The 16658-nt window shown below is 43.4% G+C and overlaps 1 protein-coding gene across 6 annotated transcripts in view; it reads left to right on the forward strand.

Moving 5' to 3' along the window:
- The window catches only part of KALRN (kalirin RhoGEF kinase), a 633526-nt gene that overhangs the window by 378389 nt on the left and 238479 nt on the right, over window positions 1-16658 (forward strand). For all 6 annotated transcript variants that reach the window (XM_087439724.1, XM_087439725.1, XM_014783031.2 and 3 more), the window contains exons 20-24: window positions 3440-3555; window positions 4058-4180; window positions 11120-11302; window positions 12485-12603; window positions 16077-16143. In XM_087439724.1, coding sequence (XP_087295850.1) covers window positions 3440-3555; window positions 4058-4180; window positions 11120-11302; window positions 12485-12603; window positions 16077-16143 — 608 coding nt within the window. The remainder of the gene's footprint in view (window positions 1-3439; window positions 3556-4057; window positions 4181-11119; window positions 11303-12484; window positions 12604-16076; window positions 16144-16658) is intronic.

Consider the following 16658-nt stretch of genomic DNA (forward strand, 5'->3'; position numbering starts at 1 on the left):
TCTTGGAGTCTAGAGCAGTGCTGTCTAATAGAATTTTCTGAAATAACAGCAATGGTCTATATCTACGCTGTGCAATATAGTAGCCACTAGTCACATGTGGCTGTTGAGGGCTAGAAATGTGCCTGGTGCAGCTGAGGAACTAAATTTTTACTTCTCCTGAATATTAATTAATTTAAATGTAAATAGCCAAATGTGGCTAACATATTGAAGAGCACAAAACTAGGGTATCTTACAGCCTGGGAACAAGACATGGTCCATTTAAGAGAATCATAAAACCAAGTTCTAATTCTGGCTTTATTACTCATTACTTAAGCTTTGAAAACTTCAGTTTTCTTATTTAAAATTGAAGGAGGGTGTCTAGACTCTTACCGCTCAAAATGTGGTCCCCATATCAGCAGCATTGACATTACTTGGGAGCTTGTAAGGAACACACAATCTCAGGCCCCACCAAAACCTACTGAGTCAGAACCTGCATTTTGGCAAGAGATCCCCCCATCCCACCCCAACCAGGTGATTTGTGATACATAAATTTAGATAAGTAGACTGGTTGAGATAGTCTTTAATATCTCTCTGAATTCCATAAAGTCTGTAATCATATGAAATAATCAGTAACCTTTAAAAATTGCTTATTAGCTGACCACGTGAAGCTTAAATTATTATCAGTGGAATCAGCTTACTCTGGACCATGCAGAAATTAGCCTTTGAGTGAGAAAAGAATTTAACAAATGTCTTCTTGACGCAGCAGAGAAAATCAACCCTGGAGATGGAGGCTAGGGACAGAACCAAAACTGACTTGGAGTGAGGAGTGGAAACAGGCTCAGAGAGCTGCGGGGTTGACAGTGGGAGGCGCTGATCGGCTTTAGGAAAAGCCCCCTCCCTGCTCAGAGAGCTCAGGAGGTGGGAAGATCAGAGGCCACTGGAAAGAATTTAACTTAGGAATCAAAGTTCCCTACAGAGAAGAGAGAAGTCGGGTTCCCTTTTTAAATGTGCTACTCTGTTTGCGGTCAAGGGACCCTGTGGGCAGCTGGCATTGTGTCACCCTCCCATTCTTGCACATTTCAAAGCATATGTTCTGACTTCCAAATGCGGGCAGGTGGCAGCTGCCTGCTGAGAGAGCACACGCCCCACCTACACCTCAGTGTGCTAAGAGTGGCAGGAACCCAGAGAGAGGAGGATGTGCTATGACTCCTGACAGGGAGGGCAAGTGGGTGCCCACAGGAAAGCTTTCAAGAAGGGGGAAAAATGAAACCTGAAACTCTTTAGGATTTTTGCCTGATCTGGGTTGATTCTCTCAGCCGTCATAGAGGGAGCTGCAATGAGCAAAGCTCTGACTAGGAGACCGAGACTAAAGAACATCCAGGTTCTCACTCTCTTTGTCCGATTGAAGCTTCCACCTTAGCAGGGTGGAATATCCTTTTTCTTTCCACCTGCCGCCTGGACCCAAAGCCAGTGCCACTTATTTTAAGTTTTTGTTACAGGAGCAATTATTACGCATAACAACCCAAAAATTCAGTGGCATACAACTGTAAGCATTTATTGTTCACGTGACTGTGGGTTGGCTGGGGGTCAGCTGTCTTGGCTGGGCTTAACAATGCAGTTCTGCTTCAGGCTGCGAGTCTGGTTGGCTTGGCTCCTTCACTGTGGTTTGGGTTCTTGTCTGCTCCATGTGTAATGATTCTGGGACCTCGGTTGAAGGGATGACCGTTACCCAGGAGAACTTCTTGTAGTGGTGATGGCAGAGGTACAAAAGGGAAGGTCAAGTGCAGAAGCACACTTCAAGCCCCTGCTCCTGTCGTATCTGTTAACAACCCATTTGCCATAGCAAGTCACATGGCCGAGCCTAAGGTCAGGGATGAGGAAGTACACTTTGTCTCTTTGGGGAGGAATTAAAAAGTCCGGGCCGGCCCCGTGGCTTAGCGGTTAAGTGCGTGCTCTCCGCTGCTGGCGGCCCGGGTTCGGATCCCGGGCGTGCACTGACGCACCGCTTCTCCGGCCATGCTGAGGCCGTGTCCCACATGCAGCAGCTAGAAGGATGTGCAGCTATGACATACAACTATCTACTGGGGCTTTGGGGGAAAAATAAAAAAATTAAAAAATAAAAAATAAAAAAAAATAATAAAAAAAAAATAAAAAGTCACATGATAAAGGTATAGTATCATAAAGGTGGATAATTGGGACCCTTAAAATCTCAGCCTCAGGGAAGAGAGACAGATTTTTGTCCCTAGAGAGCCAGACTTCTGGGTGCATTAAAAGTACACAAAATCAGTAAAACCTTCTAAGTACAAGCACTGCAGTTTGGGTTGTGTCCTTTTTGTAAAGCATGGTAACTTATGCTTTCCAGCCCCTGTATCTCGGGAGACCAGATGGCTAAGGACTCAGGCTCTGAAGTCAAACAGCTCCACCCCTTCTTGTCTGAATGTCCCTGGGCAAGTTACCCATCCTCTCTAAGCCTCAGTTTCTTCATCTGTAAAATGGAGATAATAATGGTGCATGCATCATCGGGTATTGTGAACATACGTGCCTGCCACATAATGAGTGCTTAATAAATATTAGTTTTTTATATCATCATTATTGTGTATTTTATTAGTAATATAGTTAGCAGAAGGCAGACATAATAGAAAAGGAATTTGTTTGCTTCAAGCATAGAAGGTATTATTGAAACACTTAGGAAACCTACCTATGTAGCCAGCTGCTCCTGGAACAACAGGAGAAGGAAGGAGGGAAACGGCATGGATGAACACCTCCCATGGCTCACTGCGGTGCTATGTGCCTTGTGCATATCCTCACACTTAACCATTGTTAGAGGTAACGCCAGCACAGCTTTCAGCTTTTCTTATGATCAGATCCAAAAAACAGGGAGATTTGGGCCTAGAGACAGGATTCCAACACCGCGTCCCTATGCCCACGGTTTAGAAGGTTTAAAATTGAAGCTCTGCTCTTAAAGTGCTGTGCACAGCCTCTTGTACAGGGTAGAGAGGGTGGCGCATAACGCGGGTCATCCGTGCGGCTACCCCAGTCCTCACGCCACCATTCCTCTCGCGCCCTCTCCTGGAACTCCTCGGGAATGGCTGGGATTCTGGTCAAGTCCGTTCGCTCTTCCATTGAGTTAGTTGTTATGTTAGGGACTGACACTTCCTAAGGTCTCTTACTATCAAGGACTAACTTTGGTGTGAAGAAAATCAGGGTCACTTTTAAGTCCCCCTGGGGACATACTCTTCCTCCCTTACTCGATGGAACCTCATCAACAAACTCTCACCCTAGTTTCCCAATCTTGCTCCCCTCTGGGAAATTCTCTCTGGACCAAGCTTTTGCTCCCTTGCCTCTGATGGGGAGGCTTGAAGGTCATGGTTACCCGGCACCTGGGACACAGGGCTGAAATGGCTGGTTAGATTTGTTCAGGGCCTTCCATTGACCAGCGCTCATCTCCTCTGCCCTGCAGCCATCTTGAGCGAGCTCTTACAGAGGGAGAATCGCGTCCTACACTTCTGGACCTTGAAGAAGCGGCGGTTAGACCAGTGCCAGCAATACGTGGTGTTTGAGCGCAGTGCTAAGCAGGTGTGTTCAGAGCTTTCCCTGGCTTTGCCTCAGTTCTGGGGACTACACAGATGCCCAGATGCCAAGACTTGGGAGAGTCCAGAAGCGGGGCATAGCAGCAGACAGAGTAGAGATGGGAGGTGGGATGAAGAGAGGAAGGAGAACAGGCTGTCACTTACCAGTCCTTCAGCCTTTACCAAGCACTCTTCAGAGTTTGGTCCCCGGAGTTGGCAGGAGAGGCTGGGCGCAGATTACCCCTAACTCATGGATGATACTGGGCCTGGCCTAGGAGAGTTCCCAGTCTAATGGACAAGACACTTTCTCTTTGCTGGTGGGATGTTCCAAGTGTAACAGGGGAGGGCTCATTCATAAAATCGGCTTCCAAGCTTATACTGATTGAATCGTGCCAGCATTTCTTGGGTCCATCACGCTGTCCCACACCTCAAACCTTCATTATAGCATGGCATGTTTTCCTACTCACAGCTGGCTTTGGGGGGACTGGATGTGTTGTTTCCTCCCACAGGCGCTGGACTGGATCCAAGAAACAGGTGAATATTACCTCTCAACACATACCTCCACCGGAGAGACCACAGAGGAGACTCAGGAACTGCTGAAAGAATATGGGGAATTCAGGGTGCCTGCCAAGGTAGGAAGCATCCCGGAGCCCTCCCTAAATCCACTCAGCACTCCCCAGTCTGGCCAATTTCACGTTGCGGAAGGGAGAGCAGCCTCTGTTCACAGAAATGCTAACCACAGTGGCAAGAGGGAAGCACGGGTAGGGTTGTTTCCTTTGAAACCTGAAGACCCAAAGACTTGCAGGTGCTGCGTAGAATGTCTTTATGCAGGAAGTCATACACTGTGCTTCCAAATACTCATCTTCGTGCTCCAGGTTCTGGAATCTGCTGTATTCTTGTAGACCAAATAAGGCAAAGGAATGTAGTCATGTGAAATGCATGTTGTATGTGTGAACATCTGCACCTAGCCACATATTCTTGAAATTTGAATGGCTTGGGAAGCTCACCTCATGGGAAGGGCCAATGGCTATGGGTGGGTTCACAAAGCAGGTGAGTTTATTTCCTGAGCTGACTACTTCCATCCGGCCTCAGACCTGCAAATGAGCCAGGCTGGGGTGTCAGAGGAGCAAAACGTGCACTGTTGCACATACCACACACCCTCGCACCCTTATTTACAGAGACAGAGAATGTTTTCACAGCCAGGATTTGATCTGAGGACCCTTGGGTTTCAATGAAAATCCAATCTGTCTCAGCTCCCTCTTTGTAGCATCCTTGTCCCTCACACTGGGCTCCCTGCCATGGAGGAGCCTATCTTGGCGTCACTTCCATACATGGCAGATGCTCTTCCCAAGGTGAGAGCTGCTTTTGTAGGAGTCACTGGAGGAACACATTACTGCCCATCCTACCCAGAGATCCCTCTGGCACTACGGCAAATGTTCCTCTAGTTTGCTGCAACAAAATTAGGCCCTTAGCCTCATTCCTGAGCTGATATTTCAGAAGTGGTTATCTACTTTATGAATCCTATGCTATGAACTCTTGTTAGTGGGGAGACTTCCCAGGCATCCTTGGGGCTTTTGGGTGAAAAGCTGTGAGTTCAGATAAGAGACTCATTTCCATAGCAGCTAGAGCAAACAGCACTAGGAAGGTGGCAGATGCACAGAACCCTTTTCAAATCCAAATGAAAATGGCTTTTGAATTGCCCACTTTGTGTGTATCTGCCCCTTTCCAAATAGTGCCAATAATGAACCATTAACAGGCTGAAGAGTATGAGATCCTCTGGTGTTCCTACCCACACAGGATGGATCGCAGCAGATACCCAGAACTTCCTAGGGTCAGAGTCTGTCCATAACTAAAGTGAAATTGTAGAGAACTATGTAGTCAATTTAATTCACCCTTCCTTTACAATCTTCCTCCTATCTTTCTCCTCTTTTCCACTCATATTATTACCACCCTAAGCTGTAGTAGCTTTCTAATTGGGTTCCATGCTTTTGGCCTTTCCTTCCCTCCAGTCCATCCTCCTCTTCGTTGCCGTTCATTTTTAAAACACTACTTGGGTCATATTACCGCCTAGCTCAAAAACTTCAATGAATCTCCACTGCCTTCAGGCTAACACTCAACAGCCTCTGCAGCGGCACCAGCTTCCCTCCCTGGCTTTATCTTCAATTATTATTTTATGCACATTTTATGCTCCAGCTAAATGGATATATTTTCTTACCCTCTGAGGGATACATCATATACTTCCTTGTCTCTGTACCTTTTCTCTACCATTTCTCTGCCTAGAACATCGTTCCCTTCCCTCTAGTCTGTACTTTTTAAAAGGAGCCCACATCTCCACTTCAGTGCCTCCTCCTCCGGGACCCTGCCTGCATGCCGGGATCCGATCTGGCCCATCCCTGCCCTACAGCCCTGTTGTCTGTATAACCCTTAAGACACTAGGCATGGACCGACCTGCTCTCCAGTAATCTGTGTGCAGTGTTGTCTCCTATGTGAGCCAGCAAGATCCCGAAGGACAAGAACCACGCTTTGTTCACTTACCTGACTGTTTCTTATGCATTGAAGGGAGGTCACAAACATTTGTGAACATAAGGAAAAAAGAAATTTGAGTAGATTTGAACCACCCCCACCCCAAATCTATATTTAATTCTTTTACTTTGGCTATCTCAGTTCTCTGTCTTAACTATTTCTGTTAATGGGGTTTCATTCTCCCATCTATCATGTTCTAAGTCTCAGGGCTACTTGCTATTAGAATATCTACAGGATAACAAATCCAGCCGAGGAGCTTCTGATGAAAGGCGACAGCCTCCTGCTCCACCCCAGCCCCACTTCACAGAGGCATCTTTTCACCAGCCATCTTTGGTTTTAATCTTTATAACCAGTAAAATGAATTTGAAATGGAAATCAAATTGACCTTAAACCACAAGGGAGTAAATATAGTGGACCTCATGATTGAACAAGGCAATAGAGTATATTGAATTATTATACTCTGCTCCAAAGAAACAGATCAAGGAGGAGAAACACTGAATATAAAAAGGTACTTTCTATATAGCAATCCACAAATGTAAGTATAAAAATAAGATAAAGAGAATTTGGGTGAGGATAAGAGGAAAACAAAATTTTCCTGTGGTGGTATGCTGTAGACAATCCAGTTAGAAGAATACAAATGATATTTTCCTATTGTAGGTTTCAAAATTTATAAGGAGTCAAGGCACACGGTGATAGGAAAGCTTAATAATCTTGACATGTGGAAGAACTCCATTTCTTCTAAAAGCAAAACTTAAAAAAATTCTTCTGTTCTTCTTTTTTTCTAATTCAGTGGTTTTTTAGTATATTCACAAGGTTGTGCAACCATTGCCACTATCTAGTTCCAGAACATTTTTATGACCCCAAAAAGAAACCCCATACTCATTAGCAGTCACTCCCCATTCTTGCTCCCCTCAGCCCCTGGCAGCCACTGATCTTTCTGTCTCTATGGATTTGCCTGTTCTGGACATTTCATATAAATGGAATCGTGATGTCATATAATATGTGGTCTTTTGTGTCTGGCTTCTTTCACTTAGCATAATGTTTTCAAGATTTATCCGTGTTGTAACATGTATCAGTACTACTTTCCTTTTATGACTGAATAATATTCCATTGTATAGATATACTAAATTTTATTTATCCATTCATCAGTCAATGGACATTTGAATTGTTTCCACTTTTTAGCTACCATGAATAATGTTGCTGGGAACATTTGTGTACATTTTTTGGTGTGAATCTATGTTTCAATTCTCTTATGTATATACTTGGGCATGGAATGGCTGGGTCAAATGGTAACTCGTTGTTTATGAGGAACTGCGAAAGTGTTTTCCAAAGTGGCTGCACCATTTTACATTCCCACCAAGAACGTATCAGAGTTCTGACTTCTCCACATCCTCTCCAACACTTGCTATCGTCTGTCTTTTTTATAGGTCCATCCTGGTGGGTAGAAGTGGTATCTCATTGTGGTTTTGGTTTGCATTTACCAATGACTAATTATATTGAGAATACACTTTTTAAACTGTTAATTTTATCTCTGAAAGTAAAAGAAGCTATAGGATAAACTGGACTTAATTCTTCTTAACAAGAGAGAATTAAGTCATAATGAAAGTGACTGGAGCCTTAGCTGGACTAAATTATGTCTTAGAATTTAACACAAAAAGGGAACACTGGGCTTGTCAGATAGGCATTTTAGACCGAGAAAAATAGAATCTAAACAATTCACATTAAAGTTGGACGTAATTCTGTTTCAGAGATTCTTAAGAGGAATATAGCTCACATGTGGTGGAAATTTTTGAAAGGTTTAGTTTTTCACGTATAATGACAAACTCTCGCCTGTGGAATGAATCTGGAGATATATCTCAAGAGGATCATTTACCCACACAGAGAGCCCAATAAGCTCGTATCTACAAAGAATATATCAATAAGTACAAGGAATATCAACAATGAAAGCCAAACTGGAAGGTTATAATGAGATTATAAGAATAATGTCGAGGACGCTAAATCTTAAAGACTTGTGAAATGTGCTAAAGACACTAAAAGGGCTTTTTTAAATCTATGTTTAGAGGAAGGCTCGCTGATTAGGGGAAGATGGTATAATATTAACTGATCAAAGGAAGGAAGAGAAAGAAAGAAAAAAAGAACTGAATGCTTCTTTTTTATCTCTGTCTTTTCCAACAGATAACATAAAATTCAAAGTGGAAAGGGCAAAACGTACATTAGGGGACACATGAAGCCCCAGATAAGTGAGGTGTCACTTCCAAATTCCCAGATGAATTCTGTTCCCCAAAGGCTCCCTTTTGTCCACAAGATCATGTTCATACCTCTGAACCTAACATTCAAGACTGTCTACTGTCTGACCCCCACTTTATCAGTCCATATAAGTTACTCTCTTTTGGTGGTAAGATTTGAGTTTCAAACTGGCTCAAGTTATAAAGGGGAAAGGATATTGTATGGCTATAGGTGGAAGTAAAGAAGATAGAAGCTATATGGCTGGACCTCCCAGGAGCCCAGGAAAAGCTAAATGACTCAGCCTTATTGGAAAAACAAGAAATGTGGCATAGTGTCACCTCTAGAGATGAAAATTGGGATGTCACCCAAGACCAAGGGCAGTTCCAGCAGCCACATTATCTAGTCATCTCATCACAGGGCATCAGGGATACATTACCTCCATTCAGCTTCCCCTCTCTTCTCCTCTCTACTGTCTATGTTTCCACTTTTACTCTGCAACCAACTACCCACTTCCCTATTGCTGAAGTTCAAATCCCCAGAGAAACCACCCCAATCAGCTCAGTATGTTGGCACTGTCTCTCTTTAGACAGAGCTTTTAGGCCAGGACACATCAGAAGTCGCTAGCTGCATGTTGATGGGCTGCCCTTGTGGGACAAGTTTTTACCTCTGATCTCATCAGCTGTGGCCAGGCATGTGGCAGGTCACATGGTGCCACCATAGCTGCCCTTGCATAAGAAATAGTTTCAGACTGCTCTCAGCAAGGGCCATTGGGCATGGTTGGCATCCAGTTTATGGGCCAAACTTATCATCTAATTCTTTTCAATAGAAACCCTCAACTCTTGCTGGTCTAGCTTTACTCACCTCCAAACGCAAGATTTACTCACTCATTCACTCCTTCATTTAGTCAACATTTATAATATGCTTACCATTTTCTAGACATTGGAGATACAAATGAATAAGATATAATGCTTATCTTTTAGGAGTTCATGGTCTAATGGAGGAGATAAATAAATAACTCAACATGATACGTGCTGAAGTAGAGGCATTTCTTCTGTTTTCAGGGGGGAAAAAAAAAACCTCTAAATAAGATAGAAGTCCTTCTCAACCAATTCCTAATGCTATTATTCTTTGCCTTTTCATGGCTAAGGAGATGTTTCTCCTGCCCTCACATCCATCTTCTTTCCTTCACATCAAAGCTGGTCTGGGCCCGTGTCTCCCAGCCCTGGGTACCAGCCCACTGTCCTATGGTGGGTGAGGCTAGGGAGTGGTGAGTTGCTGGAGAGCTGGAGTCTGGTCTCCCTGGCCTTGTGGCAGGCCAGGTCCTCTCTGCTTGCCTCTCTAGCTGGAAGCTGTCCCTCTCTGGCATTTCTTGGGAGGGTCAGTCTCGTGGGAGGGGCTGCAGATGAGCCTAGAAAGGAAAGGGAGGGTGAGGATGGTAGAATAAAGAAAGAAAAGCTCTTCTGTCTTTCCTGTTGTTGCTCCAGTGATTTTCTGTCCCAGTTTCCGTCAGTTGTCTAGGCTGTAGAATGGTCCAAACCTTGGACCTACTTTCTTCCAGTCAAAAAGATAATTTTACTTCTTAAAATATTATTTAAATATTCTTCCCTTCCTTTTAAAATCTATCAGGCTCCCCTGATAGATTTTAGTTTCGAAACCCAAACTTAAGATAAAATATGAGCAAGTGTTTACTTGTTTGAACATTCCTTCCATTTCCATATCTTACCCAACATAAGTCCCACCCCCCTTTCCTGCCCTGCCAGCCCACCTTCATTTTTTCCCATTTTAAAACTCCTATACGGTTAACTCTACATACTTCTCATTTTGACATTCAATTACATAATTCTCTGAGTTATTTAACTACTCTGTGTGAAAATCTTTTTTCCTTTAGAGATTATAGACTGGAGGAAATGAGTATCTTTTTTCTTCTTTTGTTTATCCCCCAAGCCCATCCCCACAGCCCTGTGCACAGTGGTGTGGACAGAGTAGGTGTTGAACAAACTCTTGCTAGAAATGAAATTAACCCAGCACACATCAGAGCTCCACCTTATTTAGCCTTCTAATGGATACCAGCTTCATTAACTCTTCTCTTTCTCTCTAATGGAAACTAAAGACAAGATTCTGGTGGTGAAAGGGACAGAGTTTACTCTTAAATCTGCTCGTTGGATTTCTTTAGATCCTAGAATATGCCAACCTACTGTTTAGAAAGCCTACTTCAGGTTGGTACAGTGAAGAGAGAGAACTAGGAACTATGGACCAGAGGCAAACAGGCTCTGTCACTTACAGGTGGTATGAATTTGGACAAGCCCTCAGCCTCTCTAAACCTCAGTTTTTCTTATCTATGGTTCAGAGACCCATACCACCTCCCTCCACCTACCTCCTAGGGATGCTTTAAGACTCAAATGAGTCTCAGATGTGACATTAACGTACTCTGTAAACTGATGAAGTGCTGTATTAGTGTAAGAGATTCTTACATCAATAATCATAATGGCTAACATTTATTGCTTACTGAGTTCTTACTGTGAGCACTATATTCCAGCCACTGTTCTAAGCCTTCTACATTGTCAGTTCATGCAATGCTTACAACCACCCTACAGTGGAGGTACTATGATGATCCCTATTTTGCAGATGAAGGAAGTGAGGCAGAGAGGGATTAAGTAATGTGCTTAAGACCTCCCAGCTAATAGGTAACAGAGCTGGGATATAAACCTAGGCAGTCTGGCTGTGAGGTATCCGTGGGTGCTATGAAGAAGAAAAGGAGAATGGGGGTGAAGGGCCATGAGAGTAAATGTAATCCAGTAACTTAAGACCATCTTTTGGGGCAGCAAACCAAGGAGAAGGTGAAGCTTCTGATTCAGCTGGCCGATAGCTTTGTGGAAAAAGGCCACATTCATGCCACAGAGATCAGGAAATGGGTGACCACGGTGGATAAGCATTACAGAGACTTCTCCTTGAGGATGGGGAAGTACCGGTACTCCCTGGAGAAAGCCCTAGGAGTCAACACAGAGGTAGGTATGGGGGTCATCCGGCTGGGACATCCTCCTTTCTCATCTCCATCAGCACTATTGCTCTCAATGCCATGGAAGGAAGCAGGGTTTCCAGAGCAGCCATTCTCAGCTGTTGACCCCTGGAGCACTTGCCTTGTGTGGTTTTCTAGTGGAGGGGATGGACCTTGCTGAGCCACTGGCTTCCAGCCCCCATGGTTAGTGCTATATATATGGCAAAACTGGCTGGCCAGAGGTGGATCCTATGGCTACAGAACAGAGTTTTTCTATGTGTAGAGTTAACTGTTGACTTTGAGGACAAAACCCTTTGTCTTGGCTTCATCAGCACCATCTTCCACCCAATTACATTAATCAGCAAATGATTAGAGTCCCCAGTATGTATAATAGGGCTCTTTCAAGAATAAGGGATGCAATTTGTGCAAAGGCTGTTTGACATTTCAACTGAAAAGAGGTACTATTTGCCATGAAGCAAGGGAAGACTGACTTTTAATCTCTTCTTTGTAATAGGGGTCAGTAACCTCTAAATTAAGAGCTAAATACAGCCTGGCAATTTAATCCTGGGATTTCTAATTCTGAAATCTTTAAATAAGTTCATGCTCTGAAGCGGAGCAGACTGGAGAGTGAAGTGATCAAACCACTAAAATTGAGGGAATTAACGTCTCCCCCAGGCTTTAGCCTGGGAGATTTTTTTCTAGAGGTTTCCATTCTATAGAAATGCCAAACAGTGGTTGAAATAAGCAGAGATGGGCAATTAGAAAATTCAGTAATTGTTCTATCATTTAGCTTTCTATTTCTAAGGGAAGTTGCTTTTTTTAAATAAAAATATTTGCTATTGTTATTTTCCCTTGACAAATGAAAATTTTCTTATATCTTTACCAAAGTCCTTGGGGAAATATGACATTAATTATCTAATGTGTTCATTGTTTTTCCCTGCTGTGGATATTAGCCCTGAACACTTGACCTGAACATTTTATATCTTTCTTATTTGTAAAAAAAAAAACAAAAACAAAAAGTGATCCCATGAAGAAGAGTGCTTGTGGGTGGCAGTTTGCAGGATTTCCCCATCTTCTCATCCTTCTTCATTATATCTTTCTGTATTTTTTCCCTCTACCACCTCCCCCAACTCTGATGAGTTGCTTTCCCAAAGCATTTCTAAGGTGACCTCTGCGATCTCTCTGTGTGTAGGATAACAAGGACCTGGAGCTGGACATCATCCCAGCAAGCCTTTCAGATCGTGAGGTCAAGCTGCGAGATGCCAACCACGAAGTCAATGAAGAAAAGCGGAAGTCAGCCCGGAAGAAAGAGTATGTTTTGGGGAGCCTCCACCCAACTAGCAGGCCCCTCATGACTGTGCTTGGTTTTCACTGCCACCTGACCCTTTTGACAGCTTGAGTTGTCCTCAAGACATCTACAGAGGTTGGAATGGACAGACATGATGCCTCCATCCATTTCACTCTTATCAAGAATTATAGGGCATTGGATAGTGGAAGCAATGAACCATGTCAGCCTTACAAACCATTTCTTGGTCACTCTGCTTTCTTTATATTGGTGTTACAAAGTTACACATATCCAGAGATCTTACAAGGGCTTTATGAAGAATATTTTTTCAGATTCCTTTTGGGTAACACTGGAAAAAGTAGTGTGTCCTAAGATTAAGAAGTTCTATGTAGTTGATTTTATCAAAATGAAGTAGGCCTACAGGCCCCTTGAAGCTGAAGACACTGAAGCTGGCCTGCGAAGTCAGAGCTTGTGGTTCATCTGGGGAGGGCATGAGTTTGTTTGGGCTGCTGTAACACACTATGACAAATTGAGTGGTTTACACAACAGGAATATATTGTCTCACTGTTCTGGAGGTTGTAAGTCTGAAATCAAGGTGTTGGCAGGGTTGATTCCTTCTGCGGGCTGAGAGGAAAGGATTTGTTCCAGGCCTTTCTCCCTGCCTTGTGGGTGCTGTCTTCATGTTCATGTGGTGTCCTCCCTGAATATATGCCTATACCCAGTTTTCCCCGTTTTCTAAGGATAGTAGTCATTTTGGAATAGGGGCCCCCCCCACTCCAGTGTGACCTCAACTTAACTAATTACATCTGCAGTGACTCTATTTCTAAATAAGGTCACATTCTGAGGTACTCAGGGTTGGGACTTCAACATGTAAATTTTGGGGGGACACAATTTAGCCCATAACAGGGAGAAAAATGAGGAGACCACACTTGGCCAAATCTTCCTGCTGGGCTCTGTCTGGGACACCGTATAGCCAGAGGAAGGTAAAAGATGGGTGAAAAATAAAACAAAAAGAGGTAGAAGGTAGTGGAGCTAAATTAGGCAGAAATACAGGCAAAACTGCAGGAAGCAGATGAAGAAAAAGGGAGAAAAAGGTAGAAGAATGCCAGAGACCCAAGGCAGTAAAATCAAAGACAACTTTTCAAAGCAAGTCATATTATGTTCCCTCTGGTCTTCCTTCTTTCCTGTTTACCGACCACCTGCAATGTACTAGAAACTTTGCTGAGATGATCTTGTTCAATCCTTGCAACAATCCTGTGTGATCAGCTGCTTTATAAGTAAGGAGTCTGAGGCTTCCAGAAGCGAGTCCTGCTCTAGTAAATGACAAAGTCACAATTCAATTCCTGTTTGTCTGACGTCAAAGCTCATGCACTTTCCACTCTACCAGTAGAGTAGGAATAGTAAGAGAGTGGCTAGTTAACTCCTGCACAAGGGAATTTTTTAAATCAATACTTTAATTTTAATAGGAAAGCCTCTGCTAGAACAATGTATTGCTTTAAGGAAAATCTCACCAAGAAGAATGTCCAGGAACAGATGCTGCTCATTTGACTATTTCTTGTGAAATTTCCGACAGGGGACACTTTGGGGACAATCTTTCTGAAAATTTTCATGTGATGAAATACCTGGAAATAGGTGTTCTTGTTATGAATTACCATGAAAAACTGACATAGAAAATCTAAAATAAATGTATAAATTTATACTTTGTGCCAAATTAGATATTATTGCATATCACGTCAGCTAGGAAGCACCGTTTCTAATAAAAATTTGTAAAAGAAAGAAAGCGAAGTAGGTACACTCCAGTGAAGCTATGCATCATAAGTTTAACAACTGCCCGAGGGCGTTGTGTTATTTAGGGGCCCAAGGAGGGGGGAGCCCTCTCCTTGATGTGTAATACAAGCTTCTCTTTACGGGAGCCTGAAGAGCAGTCACTTCACATTGTTAACTTGTGCTATGCTTGTGATCACATGCCCAGCTTCATGCACATCAGTTCGTGATACAAATGAGCCCCATTAGAAATCGTGTTGGGGCCGGCCCGTGGCTTAGCGGTTAAGTGCGCACGCTCCGCTACTGGCGGCCCGGGTTCAGATCCCGGGTGCGCACCGATGCACTGCTTCTCCGGCCATGCTGAGGCCACGTCCCACATACAGCAACTAGAAGGATGCACAACCACGACATACAACTATCTACTGGGGCTTTGGGGAAAAAAAGGAGGAGGATTGGTAATAGATGTTAGCTCAGAGCTGGTCTTCCTCAGCAAAAAGAGGAGGATTAGCATGGATGTTAGCTCAGGGCTGATCTTCCTCACATAAAAAAAAAAAAAAGAATAAACTGGCAGTGTCCAGGGGTTTGATCTGATCTCTTCCAGGTCTTCATCGTAGACTTTCTCAAGCTCAGTGGTCAAAAAAAAAAAAAAGAAATCATGTTAAGTGTATAGGGTAGTCTAGGCCAGAGGTCAACAAACTATGGCCCACAGGCCAAATCTGACCCATCACCTGTTTTATATAGTCTATAAGATAAAATTTATTTTTTATAGTTTTAATGGTTGAAAAATGTCAAAAGAAGAATAATATTTTGTGATGTGAAAATTAGATGAAATTCTTTTGTGTCCGTAAATAATGTTTTATTGGAACACAGCCACACTAATTTTTTTTTGACATATTGTCTATGGCTCCTTTCACACTACAAGAGCAAAGTTGAGTGGTTGTGGCAGAGACTGAATGGCCCACAAGTATTACTATCTAGCTCTTTACAGAAAAAGTTTGCTAACCCCCCAGTCTCAGTGGTGGTGTCTTGGGCATCTGTTCCTGGCTTTTAAACCCGATTTAACTTATGGTACTGCAGGCTGTTTGGGTATATGTCAACAATTCTCCTGAACAGAAATCATCATTCTGGGAGCTGTAAGAGAAATGTAGGAGGCTGGGATTCAAGCTCTCTAGTTGGTGAGAATGAATGTGAATGGTGCTGCATGCTTGTGCACACATGCAAACACACACGTGCAATTGAAAACATGCATATCAGTACAGAATCACAAAATGGTAGAACTGGGGTGGAAAAGGGAGAGAGGATATGGAACTAGCTGAGCACAAACAGGCTGAAGGGATGCAGAGCAAGTGATCAGAGTGACAGGGACTCAGAGGCAAGGAGTTTTGAAGAAAGGAAGAGACGTATGTTGGTAAAGTAGAAAAATAGGACATTCAAGAATGTCATAGGGCCGGCCCCATGGGTTAGCGGTTAAGAGTGCGCGCTCCACTGCTGGCGGCCTGGGTTCGGATCCCGGGTGCGCACCGACGCACTGCTTCTCCAGCCATGCTGAGGCTGCGTCCCACGTACAGCAACTAGAAGAATGTGCAGCTATGACATACAACTATCTACTGGGGCTTTGGGGGAAAAATAAATAAAAAAAAAAAGAATGTCATAAATGCTGAGGTGGTGAAGTGAAGTTTGAAGGAAGGGAGGTGCTGTATCTCTAACCTACTGAAGCCCATTTATTTCCTTCTAGATTCATTATGGCTGAACTACTCCAGACAGAGAAAGCTTATGTAAGGGACTTACACGAGTGCTTAGAGGTAAGTCTTGCAGTATTCAGTTCACAGCTGTATTAGAAAAATGACATCCTCACCCGTGTCAAGTCCTTGAGAGGAACTCAGTGCTCTTTGTCTTCTCTCGGAGCTTAACAAATAAAAAGCCAACCAGAGGAACTCCTCCCAGAGTCAATAGTAATTGCATGGGAGTTTAAGGTGCTTTTGAAAAGAAACTTCTCTCAGACTGGAGCTAGACCTAGCAAAAAAAGCTTATAAGATACTTGAATTCCACATAAAAACCATGACACAGTGAGTAAACTCAAGTTGAGTCTGAAATCTGCATCCTCCCCCAACACACCCTCAAACACACACACATTTGATAAATAAGAAGTGTGTGGAGTTTGTGCTCTTGCCAAAGTTCACGATGTGAGTTTCCCAGCAATAGTTCAAGATAATGGAACATTCAGGTTTTGTTTCTTTCCTTTCTGCTTTTTTGCCATCTCCCTTTTTACACTCTATGTGCATTCCCAGTCTGTCTTGCTCCACAAGTTTGAAGGCCT

This window comes from Ceratotherium simum, chromosome 15, assembly GCF_057802395.1.
Source record: "Ceratotherium simum simum isolate JZ-2026a chromosome 15, ASM5780239v1, whole genome shotgun sequence".
Lineage (NCBI taxonomy): Eukaryota > Metazoa > Chordata > Mammalia > Perissodactyla > Rhinocerotidae > Ceratotherium > Ceratotherium simum.